This window comes from Loxodonta africana, chromosome 21 (genome assembly GCF_030014295.1).
Source record: "Loxodonta africana isolate mLoxAfr1 chromosome 21, mLoxAfr1.hap2, whole genome shotgun sequence".
Taxonomy (NCBI): Eukaryota; Metazoa; Chordata; class Mammalia; order Proboscidea; family Elephantidae; genus Loxodonta; species Loxodonta africana.
Genome location: NC_087362.1, coordinates 42,651,927 through 42,672,838, shown reverse-complemented (window position 1 = coordinate 42,672,838; position 20,912 = coordinate 42,651,927). Strand labels below are relative to the sequence as shown.

The following is a 20,912-nucleotide window of genomic DNA, read 5'->3' as shown; positions in this document are numbered from 1 at the left end:
CCTTCATACTTTTCATGTTTTTCTCAGCTTTAATGTGTAACGGAAAATACAAATTGAAAATAAAAGTTTTTAATTCTCTCTGTTGAAAATAAGGGAAAAGGCTCCCGTCCTCCTCTGTTCTTTCAGAACACTTGTAATGCTAGAATCTTTCTGAAAAGAATGTGTATCAATGATGGTTCCCCTAGGACCTAGAAGCCATCTCTTTTGACATGTAATCAAGAAAGCTCACACCCCTACCTCCCAGCTTCTTGAAATTAGCATAACTTTAGGTATCCTGCCATAAAGATATTAGAAAATTAGCATTTTTATCTTGAACATGAATATAATGAGTTGTATAGATTAAAAAAAAAATTATTTTTTATCTACTCAACTTTATAAAGGATAAGATTTCTTTGTGTCTCTGCAATCTCTAGTGCTTATTCAATAATAAAACTTCTTTCTCTTCTGGAAACCCTGGTGAAGTAGTGACTAAGAACTATGGCTCCTAACCAAAAGGTCGGTAGTTCGAATCCACCAGGTGCTCCTTGGAAACCCTATGGGGCAATTCTACTCTGTCTTTTAGGGTTGCTGTGAGTCAGAATTTTTTTTTATAGTGACCCTAAAAGACAGAGTAGAAAAATTGAAGAGAAAGAAAAAAAAAAAAAAACCCGGCTGCCGTTGAGCCAATTATGAGTCAGAATTGGCTCAACGGCAACAGGTTTTTTTTTTTTTTTTCCTTTCTCTTCAATTTTTGTGAAAAGGCTTTCTGGGTTGGCAGTAGATTTAGTTTCATATAACTTCTCATTGTCATAGGTTTCAGGGTGAGCTTGGCTAGTGTATGCTCCCCAGTATTGGGTCGTCTAGGTGTTGCTGTGAAAGTATTTTTCAGGTGTGATTAAATTCTATAATCAGATGATTTTAAGTATATTATCCTAGATAATTTGGATGGGCCTGATTCAATCAGTGAAAGGCCTTCAGTGCAAAACTGATGCTTCTCTGAAGAAAAAGAAATCACTCCTGTGGACAGAAGCTTCGTCTCCGGCCGTGGAGTTTCAGCCTGCCCTTCTGAATTCATTCTTGCCTAGCCAGCCCCACAATCACATAGCCAATTCCCTGCGGTAATTCCATTATTATACATCTCCAACTGATTTTGTTTCTTTGGCTGAACCCTGAATGATAACAGATTTTGGTTATCAGAAGGGGTTCTTAAGAATGGAATCTTATAGATGAGTTCTCTGAATTCGTTCTGGATTTTTGAAATTAGTTCTCTATATTAGTTAATTTAAATTAGTTAATTTAAAGGCACCGATGACTCCAGTTCCAGGGGTAAAGAGGATACCACCCACTAGTGAGTGGACATAGGACCCCAGGCAGATGTGGAGATTACAAACCAGACTCCGTGCCATCTGCGGCAGCCAGTGCTGCTCCAGATTGAGGCTTAGAGATTTCACCTATTGGTAGAAAAGGGTATCTTAGGGCAACACGAGAGTGCAAGCAGGAGCCCACCATTTTGACAACAACTGCCATGGGCCTACATTCTGCTGGTTCATTTTCTAATGAGCATGGAAAAAATCAAATCTCACTTCTCACTCCAACCAAGTGGAAAAATCAAATTACAATTTTCATTTCTATCCTGACACCAGTTGCACATGCAGCACTTCTGACCTTAACAACCCAGAGCTAGGTCAGACCTCACAAGTTAAAGGACAGTCCTCCAGACTGCCAAGTCAGTCCAAAGCTTCAGATGCCAACCACACGCTCGGGAGTCGACCTGACACTCTTGCTTCTGACTTGCCGGCTACAAATTCAAGGGTCCCCTCCACTCCTTGGAGATACTGTTCATAACCTGGGTGGGGCGGGGGGTGGGGTTCCCAGCCCCCTCACTTCTGACCTGCTGCCTCCCACTTACTCCTGGGATTGGATAATTCTCTAGAATGAGTCATAGAACTCACAGATGACACTATGCTTACAACTACGGTTTGATTCTCCACGCGTCTGTCAGTTTGTCATACTGTGGTGGCTTGCGTGCTGCTGTGATGCTGGAAGCTATGCCGCCAGTATTTCAAATACCAGCAGGTTCAACCATGGTGGACAGATTTCAGCAGAGCTTCCAGACTAAGACAGAATAGGAAAAGTATCTGGCGGTCTACTTTTTAAAAAATTGGCCAGTGAAAACCTTGTGAATAGCAGCAGAGCATTGTCTGGTATAGTGCCAAAATCAGGCAGTGTTTCGTTCTGTCATACATAGGTCGCTCTGAGTCAGAACCAACTGGGTAGTGCCTAAAACAACAGAACAACAGCCCTTTGAGAGAAAAACCTGTAGGCAACATTCCTGGTTTCCCATATTTTCCAACCATATGGTTATCCTGACAGGATCTCATATTACCTGTGCTTATTCAATAATAAAATCTTGTATTTGGAGAGGTTGGCTCATCTGGCTAGTATTGCAAAAGAGCAGAGCTAGGGGGAGGCTTTTTATAATTCAGGGTCTCTACCAGACTTTTTTTTTTTTTTTTACCAGACTTTACCAGACTGTTGGAAACCCTGGTGGCATAACGGTTAAGTGCTACGGCTGCTAGCCAAAATGTTGGCAGTTCAAATCCACCAGGTGCTCCTTGGAAACTCTATGGGTCAGTTCTACCCTGTCCTATAGGGTCAGAATGGACTCGACGGCAATGGGTTTTCGTTTTTTTACCAGCCTGTTTGTGGCCAGAGACCCCCAGGTGGTCTGCTCAATGCAGGAACTGCCAGAGTATCCCACCTTCATCGCCAGTTGTTGGGGAAAATTTACTAAAAACAAAATCTACTCCCATCCCAGAAAACCTCTCCACAAAAATAGCAGAGAAAGAAAAGTTTTATTATTGAATAAGCATTAAATCAGAACGTGATGCATCACAGGCAATCCACTAAAGAAATCGAAAGACAGAAAGAAATCTTAACCATTATGTAGGTAAGGGGGTACAATCGTTACATTCTTATTATAGATAATTGTTAATTTTCTAGTCCTCTAGCCTGGTGATAGGGCTGGGCCACCTAAATTAATGCTAATCTTCCAGGAAAAACTGGAAGGTAGAGGAGAATTACTTGAAGTTATATTTGCATACTTTTTAGAAAGACAAAGAATTTACAATTACAAGTTATTTAAAGTGAATTTTAAAGACGGCAATGGAGGAGGGGAGCTCCTTCCCCTATTTTCGTCAGGTAAATTTACCTGTTTATTTTCCTTTTGTACTTGTCCTTACAATGTGCAGTTAATTTTTTTTTATGGTATGGTGACCAAAATGCTGCAGTTGAATACTTCTAATCACATACCTATAGAAGGCAAGACTCTGGTAACCATGTACTTGTTACCTTAAAGCATTTTAGGGGCAAACTAAGAGTGTAATGGGTCTGACTGCTTGCCTTTTTTTTTTTCCTGTAGCAATTTACAGAAATGATTTATCGAAATAATAAATGAAATGGTTTATTGGTAGAAGTTTCAATCCAATCATTACTTTAAACAAAGATGTGACAGTTACAACTTGGGTTAGATTTTTGTTTTTTAAAATATATATATATCTTTTGTTAGAAAGTATGTGTGGGACAAAGAACTGGAGTAGGCAACTGGTTTTTGTTTTTTTGGTTATATTCCTCAAACAACAGCTGTGTAATTTATCTTCAGAACTAATGAGCTGATTAAGAGACACTTTGGGAATTGATTATGCAGGATCTGATTTAGGAGGTAACATTGGAGCCATTCTGTTTCCTAGAACGTGACCCAGTTGGAGCAGAACTCATAAGGACTCACAAGTACACAACTGGGCCCTGAGGTATAAAGATAATAGCTAGGACAATCTTGGAAAATAGCTTCTAGGGAAACTTTCACATAAACAGACCATAACATACCCACATACTTTCCACTCTTTCTTTTAGCATTTAGTGAATAGTAAGTTTTTTTTTTTTTTTAAGATTTGTTGGACCAATGAAGACCCCCTGACTGTCCTTACTGAAACCTGTGCCAATGATTATTAAGAAAGACAATCCAAAATATAGAATCAGGGATTTGGTGGTTTATAGCCAATCTGTGAAAAGGTGAAGCTTTCAATGATTTTACCCATTCGTAATGTTAAAATATTCTGATCATTCTGTAATGTTCCTCAGACTCTTAACAGACGTGGCTCTAGCGGCATGCTTGTCTGTTTCCTTACTTTTATCTGTTCTGTAATATTCCTTGGATTCGGGCAGACATAGCTCTGGCAACATGCTTGTCCATTTCCTACTTTTGCCTCTTCGAACATATGCCAGATAAAACCTTGCTTTTTGCTTTATTAAACTTTGTGGTGATTTAGCCTAGAACAGATCGATAGCAATCTTCTAATTCATCAGTTCGGCCTCAAGACACAGCTCAAAAATTATGGTTTATGACTGTCATGGATTGAATTGTGCCCTCCAAAAATATATGTCAACTTGGCTCAGGCGTGATTCCCAGTATTGTGTCGTTGTCCTCCATTTTGTGATTTAATTAGCCTCCATTTTGTGTTGTGTTTTAAATCCTAACCTCTATATGTTAAAGAGGTAACATAAGTGTGGAGTATATCTTGAGTCACGGACTTACAAGGGGGTGTGATGCAAGTCATGCCCTTACTTGTCATACCCTTACTCAAGTCACATTCTTGGCTTGACTAACACCTTTTATCTTACAAGAGATAAAAGGAGAGAGAAACGAGCCAAGAGGTGAGAGACCTCACTACCATCAAGAAAGAAGAGCAGGGAGTGGGGTGCATCCTTTGGACTCAGGATTCCTGTGCTGACAACCTCCTAGACCCAGGAGAAGATTGATGCCAAGACATAAGAAGATCTCCAAGGAATGCTGGGCCAACAGATGCTGAAAGGAGACAAGGACCTTTCCCCACAGCTGACATGCCTTGCCCTAGAGCTGGCGCCCTGATTTCAGACTTCTTGCCTCCTAAACTGTGAGAGAATAAGTTTTTATTTGTTAGAGCCATCCACTTGTGGTATTTCTGCTATAGCAGTACTAGGTAGCTAAAACAATGCCCATTTCCACAAGATTGGAAAATACTCTGTATTCTGTTAACTTGAGCAAAAGAAAACACTTATTCCCATATCCTACCTCATGCAGAGGCAGTCTTCCTTGTTGGGATATTCGAGGTCTCTGGAAAGGTAGCCTGCCATACCCGAGATGGTATAGGTTTTTGTCTCTGCTGGTGACACACTGTGACACATGCACCAACAGTACTTTGAGGATTAAAGCACAGTGGATGCCCACCACCATGTTTAAGTCTGTCAGCAGTTCTGCAGTGGTGAGATGAAAAGGATCTCCCCAGAGGTAGGGGTCCCCAAGGTCAAGCAGTGGTAGGCTGGGCCTCCATGTGGACCTTTCAACTTCTGGGCCAGATGCCCTTGCCCTGCCCTGATGGACGGCAGAGTTTTAAACTGCCAATGGTGATCACCTCCAGCTGTCACTGGGTGTGGCCAGTCAGGGGCTGAGGACAGAGGTAGCAACTTGGGAGTGGGTGAGGGTTGACAGTTTGACCTCAGAGGTTCTTTCTAACCACAAGACCTGACTTGTGATTGGGACAGAGAAGTGAAGGACAAAAAACAGGGCAGGAGATCAGGAGTCCTGAAAAATATATGTTACTCTCATAATTTTGCCTTGGGCTGGCCCTGGCAGAAGAGTGCTGGGTTTGACCTTTCAACTCAGTCAGGCCCACCTGGGACACATTTCAAAGTTAATGGTGTCTCCCAGTGAATACCTCAGTATTTAGCCACAGATGGGTGAAGCAGCTTGTGCCCTCAGATTTTACAAGTTCAGATTCCCTCTAGCTCATCCCAATAACTCCATTGCACTAGCATTCTCATTCACTGAGGTGTTTGCCTGAGAGGCTGGGTCAGTATTATGGAAGGGGAGTAGTGAGTTGGGAGGATTACCGAGCAGGGTAGGGTGCCATAAGACAAAAATTTTGGAAACTGGGTTATCTCTGGAGGAAAATTCTCTGAACTGGTAATCTTTGTGCAAGGCTAGATTTCTGAGGCTTAAGGTGGTGGAATCCACAAGGGCAGGTCACTTTGGAGTTCTTTACACAAAGCCATACATGACGAATATTGAAGAAAGGGATGCTTGACCATATAATGTTTTCCACAAATTATTATTATTTTTAAACCAAAAGTAATTTAAACATAATAGTTGTGTAACTAGAGTCATTTTAGGTCCTGACATGTAGAAGTAAAATTTGTTTCAAATCTCTCTCAATTGTGAGACCAAAAATTAAAAACTTTCAGTAGTTACAGGACCTTGTTTAATAGCAATACTGAAATACTGTCCATACACTATTTATAAATAGGGAGAAAGAAATCAATACAAATGTACTCACCAAATCTACTTACAAATGAGCTCTATTTATGAAAGACTATCCTAGGAACTATAATTATATTGAACTTCAGTTTGAGCAAAATTTGAGCAAATGTATAATCATAGTGAATCTAGCAGAGAAGGTTAAAAATTAGGTCAAAAAGGGGACAATTTCTGGATTAAATTGTGGTGACAAATATTCTCCTTACATTATCTGGAAATCAAATAAGACAGAAACAAATTATTAATAAGATTCACATTTATAAAATGTTCACTGTATCGTTAACATTATAATCCTATCAGTTCTCCATTTGAGATATTGTGTAATCAAATAATAGCAATGTAAGCAGCAGAGACAAAAAATTATTTCAAAAAGAATAACAAAATTCTTGCTGTGTTTCTGGATTCTTTTTAGTGGCCTTGTTAGTAAGAACGAAGATACAGTAATTATAGTAATTATACAACTAACAAAATATCATGGAAGCACCTAACTTAGGAAAGTCACACTGGATATTCTTACAGAGATTTTTCTAAGAATTATACTCCTATCAAGTTTCCCACAGAGCAGTGATAGTCTCTGTAAATCCCTGCAGGCCACCAATGGCCAGTAATGAGACAGACACATCACTACACTTCAGTGTGATGTGTCTGTCTCATTACTGCCTCAGACTCCAATGATGGCTATTCTAAATGGTTTTAGAAGTTAGTGGATGAGAGCACTCACTGGATTTAGCTGTTATTGCAGGGAAAAACAAAATCAGTTGCAGTTGAGTCAGTTCTTACTCATGGCAACCCCGGGTGTCTCAGAGTAAAACAGCACTCTCTAGGATTTTCTATAGCTATGACTTTTTGTAAGCACATTGCTGGGACTTTCTTCCAAGGCACCTCTGAGTTGATTCCAACCACCAACTTTTCAGTTAGTAGCTGATTACCCATTTGCACCACTCAGGGGTTCCTGTTATGGCAGAGAGGCCCCAAATGATTCTTTATTTCCAATATTACCTAAGCTATCCACTCATTTTTTTTTTTTTTTTTTGATACTACTACTACCCACTGCTGTCCAGTTGATTCCAACTCATAGCAACCCTATAGGACAGAGTAGAACTGACCCATAGAGTTTCCAAGGAGCACCTGGTGGATTTGAACTCCCAACCTTTTGGTTGGCAGCTGTAGCTCTTAACTACTACACCACCAGGGTTTCCTTTTTTTAATTTTTGATAGTGACCTCAAAATATTTTGTCAATGTCCAGAAAGTATCCCTTTGGGGTTCTAATTGGGATTGTGAATGCACATATGAGTGGTTTCCTCAGCATTTATCACTCACAGAGAGACTGAGACACTCTGGTTTTTCAGCCCCAGAGGCTGCCCTTGCCATCTGGCAATCAAGGCCTCATATGCCTCCACCCTGCCACACTGGACCCCAGGGATGCATATTTATAATCACCGGAACTCTCTGCTGAGTGAACAATGCTTACCACTTCCTTCAAGGAAGGTCCTCATACTCAACATGTTGAAGCAGAGGGGTCCCAGATTCACTGTTAGGTTTGTCACTAACTGAGAGTGGGATGGTGAAAATAGCAACTTAAATGGAGGTTTATCATGTGCTAAGAGTTTTACATGAATTCACTTCATTTAACTTGTACAACTCTCATTTATTTTAGAAATGAAGAAGTCAAAGAACCAAAATGCTAAGTAAGATGTTCAAAGTATACAGCTAAGAAGGTGCAGAGGTGAGATTTGTTCCCAGGCAGTCTGGCTTCAGGGCCTCAGCTGCCCACCACCTTGCCGTATTGTGTGATATGGAGCTTGTTTCAACCTTAGTTTCTTCATCTCTGAATATAATCTGTATCCTGAAGGCTAGCCCTAAGGGGGATTAAAATAGACAACATTTTGTGCTTTATGAGCTGTGTGCCTGACTAATATTACCTGCTATACCCAGGGAGGAGCCTTGGTGGCATAGTGGTTAAGAGCTTGGCTGCTAACCAAAAGGTGGGCAGTTTGAATCCACCAGCTGCTCCTTGGAAACCCTATGGCAGGGTTGCTATGAGTTGAAATAAGTTTTTTTTTTTTTTCTTTTTTTAACTCTCAAGGAATCGCTGACTGTTAGGTGCTTGTAGTTTCCTACCTCTTTGGTAGGGACCACCTAAGCCAGTGAAATGATCTGGGTCCAGGAGGTCCAAAGACTTTAACACAAAAGCACTCAAGCTCTTTGCTGCTCAGTAATATGGTATAGGAGGCAATTGGCCACCAGATTGATTCTCTTTCTCTTAGCACCTCCTTTCTCTTTTCCCACAACCTTGGGCCTACCCGGCCATCTCCTCGATCCACATTAATGACTCACTTACAGGGGCTGATTGTAAAGGGGCTGACTCATAACCCACCCACGAAGGTGGAACATTCTCTAGGAAAAAGTAAGGATTCCTCAGGAAATGTGCAGGCAATGGGGAGCACCTGAGTCCCTACCTGGAGCACGCAATACTGCTTCCTGCCTTGCAGCTATGTTCATTGCAGCTCCCCCCAATTCCCCTTGGCTTGGCAGTAGTTGCCCCTGCAGAAGGGCCTTATTACAGCATCTTCACTTGTGTCAGCTGATTTTGGGGTGGGTTGATAGAAGAGGAGGTTTGTTTTGGATTGTGTGTTGTCATGAGTCTAGGATAATTCTCTGATTAATCCGATGCTGTCGAGCCAATTCCAACTCATAGCGACCCTATAGGACAGAGCGGAACTGCCCCACAGGGTTTCTAAGGCTGTAACCTCTACTAAAGGAGATAGCCACATCTTTCTCCCATGGAGAGGCTGGTGGGTTTGAACCACCAACCTTTTGGTTAGCAGCCAAGTGGTTAACCACTGTGCCACCAGGGCTCTGAATAGGTATCCAAATAAGTCTGTAGGGAGAGAGACTAGAACAGGGATATAGCTGTAATTGGTAAAGAAGCAAAAGTCACTCATTTTGGCTGGGTAAGGAGGATGGTGGCTTAGATGTTCAAATTTTGTCTGTGTTCAGACATGATTACAAAGCGGTCTTGTTTATGTTTTGATCGACCACCGAGTAGCCTTGTCTGATGTCAGTAGGCTTTGAAACTGTCAATTTTCTTCAGAGAACACTAAGACCTAGCTGAGGCTGAGGGTGTTAAGGTTGCTCTTGGATACCAGGGGCTGCTTTTCCAATTAATAAACATTTCAATGAGAAGTGGGGTCAGGACGGGAGCTGGAGAACTGCAGCCCATTTGCTGGGGCCATGGTGTCAGCTCTGGACTCTGGATATAGGGTAAAAACAGAAGAGAAAAATCTGTCAGAAAATAATGGAGCCACAGGTGGGGAGTAGGGAGGAAACCTGGGCTGGTGGAATAAGGAATTTCAGCAAAGGAAAGAGCCAGTGTCCAGGCAGCCAGGGAGCCCTGGGCCATTCCCCTTAGGGCCACTCCCTACCCAGTCTCTCCTGATGTCTGAGCCTGACTCTCTCTCCATCAGGAAAATGTCACTTTCCTTCCCTCTACCCACTCTGTTCCACTCACTGCTACCTCCTTGCACATCAACCAACTCAGTTCCAGAAACTGCTTAAATGTTAGCCCACAGGACTTAGGGCTGGAAAGTGTTGAGTCTCCCTCACTGCCAGATGCTAACTTGGAGATGGCCAGGGAGCAGGAAAGGCTAAGCAGTGGTGACCCCACATCATATGCCACAGTGGCTGCTCTATGGGACAAAGAGGAAGTGAAACTGATATGGAATAGACATTTCCATCATGGAAAGCATCTTGTATGAAACATTCATGGAACTGAAAAGGTACTTCAATTGAGAACAAAACAACTTTGGGTCTTACTCTGAAATCAATGTTTAAAGCATGCCTGATGAAACACAGTACAATGTGCATATTGGATCCAATAAGAGTGTGTGTGTGCAAGTACATTTGTGGGCACATTCATTTGATAAACTTTTAGTAACTACTAACAGCTTGTATTCCTTTCCTTAAGTAAAATTAAAGAGAATCTTGAAACCAGAAGAAGGTATGACCTCTTGGAGAAGAACAAAGCCCTCAGATCCCCAAATAGGAAGGGCAAAGTTAGTTTCTTCAAGAAATATTGCACACCCATAGGAAATTTTTCTGTAGGAGTGTCAGCCCTACAGAACATCATAGGTAAGAATGAATCTTGTAATCATGAACCAGAGACCCAAAGTTTATCATTTTATTTCTAATACTTAACTAAGAAGTTCACAACAAAATGTGAAACCCCCAAGAACATTAACTTTATTAAATACAGTGGAAATTGATACATAGAAATCTACTTCTTCTCATTCATTTCAGGGATGCTTTTCAGAACTGTTTAATAGACATGTGTTGTGCAGCATCAGAAAATTCTTCTCATCAACAGTTTTGTTAAGTTGCCATGGCTGAAGAGCTAATGAACTGGAAGACAATATGGGTAACTATTACTTTAGGCTAAAACCTAGAAAACCTAGATATAAACAGCCAGAAACTTCCTAATGGTATTCAGACCTTAAGATTTCCTTTACTACCAGCTTTTATGTCATATCACCTCTTCATATCTCTGACACTGCATCCGTCCTAGCACATACTTTATTAATTTCTGAGAAATAATCCTTAGCCCATGTCAATGTGGAGTCTTTGGACTCAGCGTAAAGGGATTGACCTATAACCCACCCATAGGGTAGAGCATTCTCTAGAAAAAAGCCAAGATTCCTCAGGGAATGTACTGGCAGTGGGGAATGCCTATGTCAAGGTAGCTCTGTAGAGTCACCCACAGGTATGTGGCACTCACATTGGGGAGCCTGGACAGCCCTACTCTGATGTTTGGACAGATCTGAGATCTCAGAATTTCCTCCCACTGCATTCACTTGCTCATTTCTTGCTCAGGTTCCCAAGTTCTTAATGAGTGCCTGTCATGTAATAGGAGATGGGGTCAGTGATGAATAAACTAAACACTCTGCTTTCGTGGCCGTTACACTTCAGAGGGAAATGCCAGCAATACATGGGGAATAAACAAGGAAATAAAATGATTTCCAAGAGGATGAATGCTATGAGGCAATAAATAGGAAAAAAATAACAGAGGAATACACAGGGCACAGTAACTAGCCTATGGTGGCCAGGAAAGGCCACTTGAAAAAGACAGGATAGAGTTGGTATGTAAATGCAGGGGGCAGCCACACGCATATCTGGGGAAAAGCAGTCATGGCAGAGGAAATAGCCAGTCCAAGACACTAAGAAAATAGTGACCTGGACGTGTTAACGGAACATTAGGAAACCCTGATTTGATAGACAGCAGAGTTCTAAACTGTCCATGGTCATCAGCTCCAACTGCCACTGAGGTGGTCAGCCAGTGGCTGAGGGATGGAGTTGGCAGCCTGGGAGGGGGGAGGTTGACAGGTTGGCCTCTGAGGTCCTTTCCAACCCTAAGTCCAGGCTTCTGATGAGGAAGGAGAGGGAAAGGACATAGAACAGGGCAAGAAATCAGGAGGTTTTGAGGAATCTTTCCCACAATCATAATTTTGCCTTGAGCTGGCCCTGGCAGAAGAGTGGTGGTTTTGACCTGTAAACCAGTCAGGGCCCACCCAGAGCAACTTTCAGAGTTAAGGTTGTCTTTTAGTGATTGTCCTAGGGAGTTTACCTTGAGGGAGGGTAAGGCCTTTTGTGGTCTTGGGGTTTAATCTGAGTTCACATTCCCTCTTCTGCATCCCAAGGAACCCATTTCATCTCTGTCTACCTTCGCTGAAATGTGCTGCTTGGAAGACTGGTTCTGGGATGTGTTACAGGGTCATGGTGGTGGTGGTGGTAGGGCAGGTGGAGAACATTGCCTTAAAGAAATGAGTGTGGGAAGGTGGGTGGTCCCTAGAGGAAAATTCCCACTCTGAACTGCTAATCTTTGTCCAGAGCTCAGTTCTAAGGATGAAGGTGGTGGAATCCATTGGGGCAGGTGTCCTAGGAGCCGTTAACACACAATCATATATGATGAATATTGAAGGAAGGTATGTCTGGCCATATAAATGTTTCACAAAATTATTTTAAAGAACCCCAAATATATTTAAACATATTAGCGTTACAACTTTGTGTTTAACTTTCTCTAGTTGTGAGACCACTCAGGGAAAATTCTCTTTAGAGTTCTTGTTATGGGGCCTTGTTTATTTAAACAATCCCAATGGAAATACTGTCTAGAAAAAAGAGAGAAAGGAAACAATGCACTCAGAAATTTCACTTCCAAATATGTAAATAATACTTGTAAAACATCATCCTTAGATTTTTAATTTGATTGAGTTTTGATTTCAGTAATTTTATAATCACTGAACTACAGCTTTGAAACCAAATGAGAGAAATTTCAAAATTACATTAAAAGAGAAAGGCTTTCTGTTTCTGGCATAGTGGAAAGGACTCTTTGGCAATGACCAAAATATTTTCCTTGCTCCACCTAGAAATCAAATAAGAGAAACAATTTACTAATAAGACTGACATCTTTATAATGTCATTTATAAAATGCCATCCTAAATATTATGCTATCAGTCTCTGTTGGCAGTGTTGTATAACCACTTAATAGCAGTGAAACAAAAGGAAAAAAATTAGAAGAAAAAATTCTTGGTTTGTTTTTGGATTATTTTAGTGAACTTCTTAACAATAATAAAATACTGCCACTACACTACCTAAATAGAATAACATGAATGCACTTAGTAAGAGTCATATTGGATAATCTACAGCTATAGAACATTATATAAGAATTATAATCATGCCGAGTTTCTTCATAGATCAATGACTGGTCACCAATGGCCAGTAATGAGGCCTGCACATCATCACACTCTGAACGTGAAAAGAGGTTCAGATTCCAATGATGGTGATATGAGGATGTTACAGGATGCAAGTGCAGGAACGGAGGGAGCACTCACAGGGTTTAGCTATTATCACTGAGAGGTCTCCAAATGGTTATTTACAATATTAGCTAAGCTAGCCACTGATATTTATTCTTATAGTGAGCTCAAAATATCTTGTCTGCATCCAGGAGGTATCCCTTTGGGCCTGTAATTGGGACTGTTTGTGTGAGTGGTTTCCTCACCATTTTTCTACGACTCGCATTGAATCCAAAGTGCGCCCCCTCTACCTCTACAGTCTCAGGGGCTGTTCTCTTACCTGCACCCACTGATACTTGGATCTTCCTCTCGAAAGCTGCTTATACGCTGTCAACCTGCACATATCTGACCACAGCCAATGCCAATTCACATTAGCTGGGGATGTTTTCTCAAGTGATTGACACATTTCCCTCTTGAAAGGTCTTTATACTTTTACATCTGGATGCAGCCCACCAGCTAAGCAAAGCTTAAACACAGGCAAAACAGCTTTTCACAGTGGAAGGCGAATGAGATTTAGAGGTAGAGGATCCCAGGTTCAGTGTCAGGTTTGTCACAAGAGTGATAATAAAAAAAGAGCAACTTACGTGAAGGTTACCATGTGCTAAGAATTTTACATGAATTCATTTCATTTAACTTGAACAACCCTCATTTATTTTAGAGATGAGGAAGCAAAGGATGAAAATGCTAAGTAACATGTTCAAAGTACACAGGTAGGAAGGTGCAGAGGTGAGATTTGTCCCCAGGCGGTCTGGCTTCAGGACCTGAGCTCTCTTCCAACTGTCAATACTGTGTGATTTGAAGCTTTGTTTCATGATGCCTGAATTGTAATCCCTGTACTAGAGGGTAGTCACATGGGAAGTTATATGGGATAAACAAAAACATGGTGTGGAAATTTATATGGCACTCTGTGTCCCACAAATGTTTGTTAAATGCTTGCACATTGCTGCCTGTTTGCTTGAGATGATCCATTCCAGTGAAATAATCTGGGTCCCTGAGGTCCAGTGGTTTTTCCTTTAACAAAACAACACCGAAGCTCTTTTCTGGACCAATAATATGATACAGGAGGCAATTGGCCACCTGACCATTTCTCTTTCCTAAGCATCTCCTTCCTCTTTTTCCACAACCTTGGCTTTCTGGCCATTTCCTTGATTCACATTAATGTGGAGCCTTAAGACTCACTGGCAGAAGGTAGCCAGACAGGATCCTCTGAGAAACCTACACATGGTGGTGAAGCATTCTCTCGGACAAAGCCAGGGTTTCCCAGGGAATGTGCAGGCTGTGAAGAGCACCTGGGTCAAGGCAGGCTCTGCAGAGCTCCGCTCAGGCATGTGCACCTTGCACTGGGCAGCCCTGGGCAACGCTACTCTGATGTTTGGGCAGGTCTGAGATCTCAGAAGTTCTTTGCACTGGATTCTCTTGCTTACTTCTTGCTCAGGTCCCCAAATCCTTAATGAGTGCCTGTCACATACTAGACAGGAGATGGGGACGGTGGGGTGAATAAACTGCCCTCATGACCTTTACCGTTCAGAGGGAGATGTCTACAATATGTGGGGAATAAACATGGCAATAAAATAATTTCAGAAAGAATGAGTGCTATGAGGCAGCTAAATAGGACAAAGGAATACAGAGGGATACAAAGGTGGCAGGCACTTACTAGTTCATGGTGGTAGGAAAGGCCTCTTTAAGAAGACAAGGACAGAGCTGTATCTAACTGAAGGAAGCAGCCTTACCCATATCTGGGGGAGAAGAGCATTCTTTGCAAAAAACATAGTGAGAGGCTGAGACAAGGGGAGGTTGATGTGTTAAGGAAATGGAAGTTAGGTCAGTGGTCAGATAGGAGAGGCTTGGACAGACACACACAAAGACCAGGGCATGTACAGCCTCATGGGCCACAGTTGGGAGCATAGGTTTGAGTCTCTGTGTGATTTGAGGCATTGGAGGGCTTTGGGCAGTGTGGTCTCAGGATCTCATGTATGTGTTTCTTGAAAGGTTATGCTGGATGCATGTTTATATAGGTGAGACGGGCAGGAGACTGTGGTAGCCATTCAGGATCGATGATGGCAACTTGGACAATGGTGACTAAAAGCACTTGGACTTGAGTAGGAAAAGGCACTGCTGGGGTTCAGGGTCCAGATTCAGGCTTAGGGAGGGGCCTGACAATACCACAACAGGTTTGGGACAGGGAAAGATAAACACTGCCAGATACCTGTGGGATGGGCCTGTCATTTTTTGGGAAGAGGGAACAGGAGAGTCCCTGCCTGCAAACTCTTGCATTCCTCACAAATCTGGCTGTGCTTCCCACAGCGGGTTCTGAATTGAAGGACACTTGGGAAACCCAAGACTCAGCTTAAGTCTCACAGCTCTATGTCATGTGGGCAGGGGTAAAAGGAAACTGAGACCCAGAGAGTCCAGGTTTCCAAGGTCAAGTTAGAGCAATAGAGGCCTATACTGGGGCCTTCTGTCTCCTGGGTCAGGTGCCCTTGCCCTGCCTTGATGGAGGGGAGAGTTCTAATTGTCCATGGTCATCAACTGTCACTGGGTTGTGCAGGCAGTGGCTGAGGGGTGGAGGTGGAAGACAGAGAGGCGAAGGTTGACAGCTGGAAGTCTGAGGTCCTTTCCAACCCCAAGTCCAGGCTTGTGTTGGAGACAGGGAGGTGAAGGAAACAGAACAGGGAAGGGAATGTTGTAAAAACTTTGTCACCTTCCCCTGCCGTTCATATGACCCACATTAATGTGAACTCTTTAGAACTCCCTGGCAAGGAGTGAGCAGTCTTTAGGATGAATCCTGTGTGTTCCTCAGGGAATGTGCAGGCAATGGGAGAACCTGGGACAAGGTAGGCTCTGCAGAGGCCCCCTCAGGTGTGCATCTTGCACTGGGTGGCCCTGGACAGCCCTACTCTGATGTTTGGGCAGGTCTGAGATCTCAGAAGTTCTTTGCACTGGATTCACTTGCTCACTTCTTGCTCAAGTCCCCAAATCCTTAATGAGTGCCTGTCACATGCTAGACAGGAAATGGGTCAGTGGTATATAAGACCAAGTCCCTGCCCTCATGGCCCTTCACTTCAGAGGGAGATACAGGTAAGACATGTGGAATAAACATGGAAGTAAAATGATTTCTGGGAGGATGAGTGCTATGAAGCTATAAACAGAACAAAGGAATAGAGAGGGATAGAGGCAGTGCCACCACTTGTCTGCAGGGGGCAGGAAAGTCCTCTTTAAGAAGACAGGACGGAGTTGTTATCTAAGTACAGGAGGCAGCCACACACATATTTGGGGGAGTTATTCTGGGCAAAGGGAAATACCCAGCGCAAAACCTTGAGACAAAGGGAGCCTGACATGTTAATGGAACAGAAGGAAGGTCAGTGGCAAGATAGGAGGGGCTTGGACACACATAAACACAGGAGGACCAGGGCATGTACAGTCTTGTGGGGCATAATTGTGAGGACAGATTTGAGTCTCTGTGTGGTTTGGAGGCCTTGGATGGCTTTGAGCAGCATAGATTCATGATCTCATTTGTTTTTCAAATGTAGACACTGGCTGCACAGTTGTAAAACTGGGTCAGTCCAGAGAGGGGAAGGGGCACGAGGGTTGACATCTTGGCCTCTGAGGTCTTTTCCAACCCCAAGTTCAGGCTTGTGAAGAACATGGAATAGGGAAGGGAATCAGGAGTCCTGAAAATCTTTGTCACCTTCATAATTTTCACTTAGACTATTCCTGAGGGAAGAGTGCTGGTTTTGACCCGTGAACTTATTCAGGGCTCACTTGGGGCATTTTTCAGAGTTAAGGTTAAGGTTGCTTGCCAGTGAATGTCCCTAAAAGTTTAGGCTGAGGTATGTGAGGCAGCTTGTGGCCTCAGGGTTAAATGTAACTCACATTTATATGATGTACATTTATAAAACACAACCCTAAAAATTATAATCCTATCAGGTCTCCATTTGAGATATTGTATAATCGCTTAAACAAGGGCCATTAAACCAGAAGAGAAAAATTATTTTAGAAGTAAAACTAAAGCAGTTGCTTTATTATTTTAGACGACGTTAAAAAGAACAAAAATCTGTACTTACACTACAAATAGGGAAAGGTGGAAATAATTAATTTATCAGAGTTACATTGAAATAATCTACAGTTACACAAATTATTATTAATTATAATCCTACCATACTTGAGCCGTTATATAATCACTTAATAGCAATGAAACTAAAAATAAGAAAAAATCCAGATTATTTTAGTACTAAGAAAACATCTTGCTGTGGTTTTGGATCTGCAGAAGTAGGCTCTGTGGAACCTAGGGTCACCTTGGAGCTGATCCATTTCTGTGTTCAGGCTGTGTGGACAGCCCTTGGTATCGAGATACTTCTTGTGGCCAGTGGAGGATGTGTCAGATCAGGAAAGCCCTTTGGTGGAGAAGATTTCTGAGCAGTTTCTTGCTCCCTTTTGGAAATAGAGGGAAGACCTGAAAGTTATCTTCTTAGGAGCTGCTCCCTGAGATTTCTCTGGAATATTTGACCTCTGATAAGGGGACACATTGAGTACTATGTGAAGGACTGGAGCTTGAGCCAACAGCGCCCTGTTGAGTTGGGAGTGTTGAATCAAAGGAAAGTCCTGAGCCACAACTCACTTCAGGAGCACCAGGACTTGCTCTCTCTTGCTCTTGTGGAGGATCTGCTGTGTTAGATGGCACAGACCTAAAGGAGTGCTTGCTGTCTTGGGGTCCTGGTCCTGGGACAGTGGCATCTGTGCCACACTGAGCTCTGGGCACTGGATCTTCACCTCATTGTTATCCGATGCTCCTCTTTCCATGGGGATCTGGTCATCCAGAAAATTTCCTGGTGGTCCTCTGCCAAATGCCCCATTTGCCATTCAGGGACATAAGGATACTTTTCAAAACCTTTCTATTCTTCCTCAACAAGGTGTGCTTTTTCTCTCCTTAAGTTATGGTGGTGTCTGTCAGCCAACAGAGCCCTCAGCTCATCGTCATGGGCTTTTCTGTCATGAGAAATAAGCTGGCCTTGATAATAGCCGGAGATTCTTTTGAATTTTTTTCTGAAAGAATTTTGGCTTGTATTTTATGGGTGTCCAGCACTCTGCATGCATGGTTGATCTTATTGTCTGCTTCTGAAAGGCTCTCCGGTACCTTTGCAGGGCACATTCTCCCTAATCAGATAGCTGGTGAAAATAATTATTTTCTTCCTTGATGTAGTTCAGGGAGGACTGAAAGTTTCCCCTGAAGCTGTTGCCTCAACCTTTCTAACTGTGTTTGTTGTGACTTCAGTAAAAACTTTCCCTGTTTGGACACTTTTCATATAAATTTTAAGGGCATCAATTATTTCATATTCTTTGGTTTTCTTCTTTTTCAAGAGTTTTGAAATAGGTATTTAACTCAGCCCCATCAACCAGTATCTGCAAAATTCCCTTTGATTCATCTTCTATGGGGTCTCCATTTTCTGATGAATTTGTTACATCCACTTCCAAGTTCCCACCATCCATGTCACATCCAAGAGCAGCAGCCCAATGTCTCATCTTCTCCAGGTGTTCACTCAAGGACTTGATCTGCCTTTCTTTAGAGTTTTCTAATATTTTTTCTTCTGTATAATCAGTGTATTACTCACTTGTCTTGTACATTCGTTCAGTTTCTCATAAAAGCAGCTTTATGCTTCTCTGAAGATCAGAATTTTTCCCCAAAGTTTATTTTAGAGCTCTCTGAAGCTCTTTGTTTTTTTTCTGGTGGCTTTTGAAGGATGTTTTAGTGGCAGCTACTTACTTTTGAATGTAATCTCATGTATCTTATAAAGACTGGATCTATCTGGAAATGTCAGCTCAACTTGTTTTAAATCTTGAGATTTGTCCTCTTTTAGTAGTTTTTGGAAAGTGTCCATTTTATGTCCACGAAAAGAGTTGGGTTTTTCTAGTTTTTCATTTATGGCCTCCAATTTTCATATTGCTACTGTGTTCTCTAGAGGGTTTGCCATCGAAGTTGACTCAAGGCTTGAAAATATCAAGCTTCTCAAAAATGAGTGGTCTTTCCTATAGAAGGACAGACACTCTAGTGGTCAGTTTTTCTCTACTTCAATGAAGTTGGATCCTAGTTACGACAAGCTTGATGGTGATCATCAATATCACCATCACACACAGTAATCCACAGATCTGGGCCTCGTCAAATGGTCCCTTAGAAGTGCTTCCACTTCCTACCTCTGTGTCTCTGGGATCGACAGGACACAGGCATCACAGACACCAACACAAACTCCACGGCTCAATGAGCCATATGGGGTTGCTTCACGTTCAGTACTATGCTGACCACAGCAGACTTCCGACAACACTGAGACCATTCTGCCTGAAACGAAACAATGGCTAGCAACTATGGCAGGACCCCTATTGGAGGTGGAGGTAGGGGATAGGTACAGTAAACCCTGGCTAATGCTCTTTTGTTTTTAAACTATATATATATATATTTTTTTTAATAATTTTTATTGTGCTTTAAGTGAAAGTTTACAAATCAAGTCAGTCTCTCACCCAAAAACCCGTATACACCTTGCTACACACTCCCAATTACTCTCCCCCTGATGAGACAGCCTGCTCTCTCCCTCCACTCTCTCTTTTCGTGTCCATTTCGCCAGCTTCTAACCCCCTCCACCCTCTCATCTCCCCTCCAGGCAGGAGATGCCAACATAGTCTCAAGTGTCCACCTGATCCAAGAAGCTCACTCCTCACCAGCATCCCTCTCCAACCCATTGTCCAGTCCAATCCATGTCTGAAGAGTTGGCTTCGGGAATAGGTCCTGTCCTGGGGCAACAGAAGGTCTGGGGGCAATGACCAGTGGGGTCCTTCCAGTCTCAGTCAGACCATTAAGTCTGGTCTTATGAGAATTTGGGGTCTGCATCCCACTGCTCTCCTGCCCCCTCAGGAGTTCTCTGTTGTGTTCCCTGTCAGGGCAGTCATCGGTTGTAGCTGGGCACCATCTAGTTCTTCTGGTCTCAGGATGATGTAGTCTCTGGTTCATGTGGCCCTTTCTGTCTCTTGGGCTTGTAATTGCCTTGTGTCCTTGGTGTTCTTCATTCTCCTCTGATCCAGGTGGGTTGAGACCAATTGATGCATCTTAGATGGCTGCTTGCTAGGGTTTAAGACCCGAGACGCCACTCTTCAAAGTGGGATGTAGAATGTTTTCTTAATAGATTTTATTATGCCAATTGACTTAGATGTCCCCCGAAACCATGGTCCCCAGACCCCTGCCCCTGCTACACTGGCCTTCGAAGCATTCAGTTTATTGAGGAAACTTCTTTGCTTTGGGTTTAGTCCAATTGTGCTGACCTCTCCTGTACTGTGTGCTGTCTTTTCCTTCACCTAAAGTAGCTCTTATCTACTATCTAATGAGTGAATGCCCCTCCCCCACCCTCCCTCCCTACCCACTCTCATAACCACAAAAGAATGTTTTCTTCTCAGTTTAAACTATTTCTCAAGTTCTTATAATAGTGGTCTTATACAATATTTGTCCTTTTGCAACTGACTAATTTCACTCAGCATAATGCCTTCCAGGTTCCTCCATGTTATGAAATGTTTCACAGATTCCTCACTGTTCTTTATCGATGCATAGTATTCCATTGTGTGAATGCACCATAATTTATTTATCCATTCATCTGTTGATGGCGCCTTGGTTGCTTCCATCTTTTTGCTATTGTAAACAGTGCTGCAATAAACATGGGAGTGCATATATCTGTTCGTGTGAAGGCTCTTATTTCTC

At 42.5% G+C, this 20,912-nt stretch overlaps 1 protein-coding gene across 1 annotated transcript in view; it reads right to left on the bottom strand.

The window, feature by feature from the left end:
• Positions 1-18,037, bottom strand: part of DUXB (double homeobox B) — a 30,280-nt gene extending 12,243 nt beyond the window's left edge. The window contains exon 1 of the mRNA XM_064273499.1: positions 17,796-18,037. Within this exon, the coding sequence (XP_064129569.1) occupies positions 17,796-18,037 (242 nt within the window). The remainder of the gene's footprint in view (positions 1-17,795) is intronic.
• Positions 18,038-20,912: the final 2,875 nt, after the last annotated feature.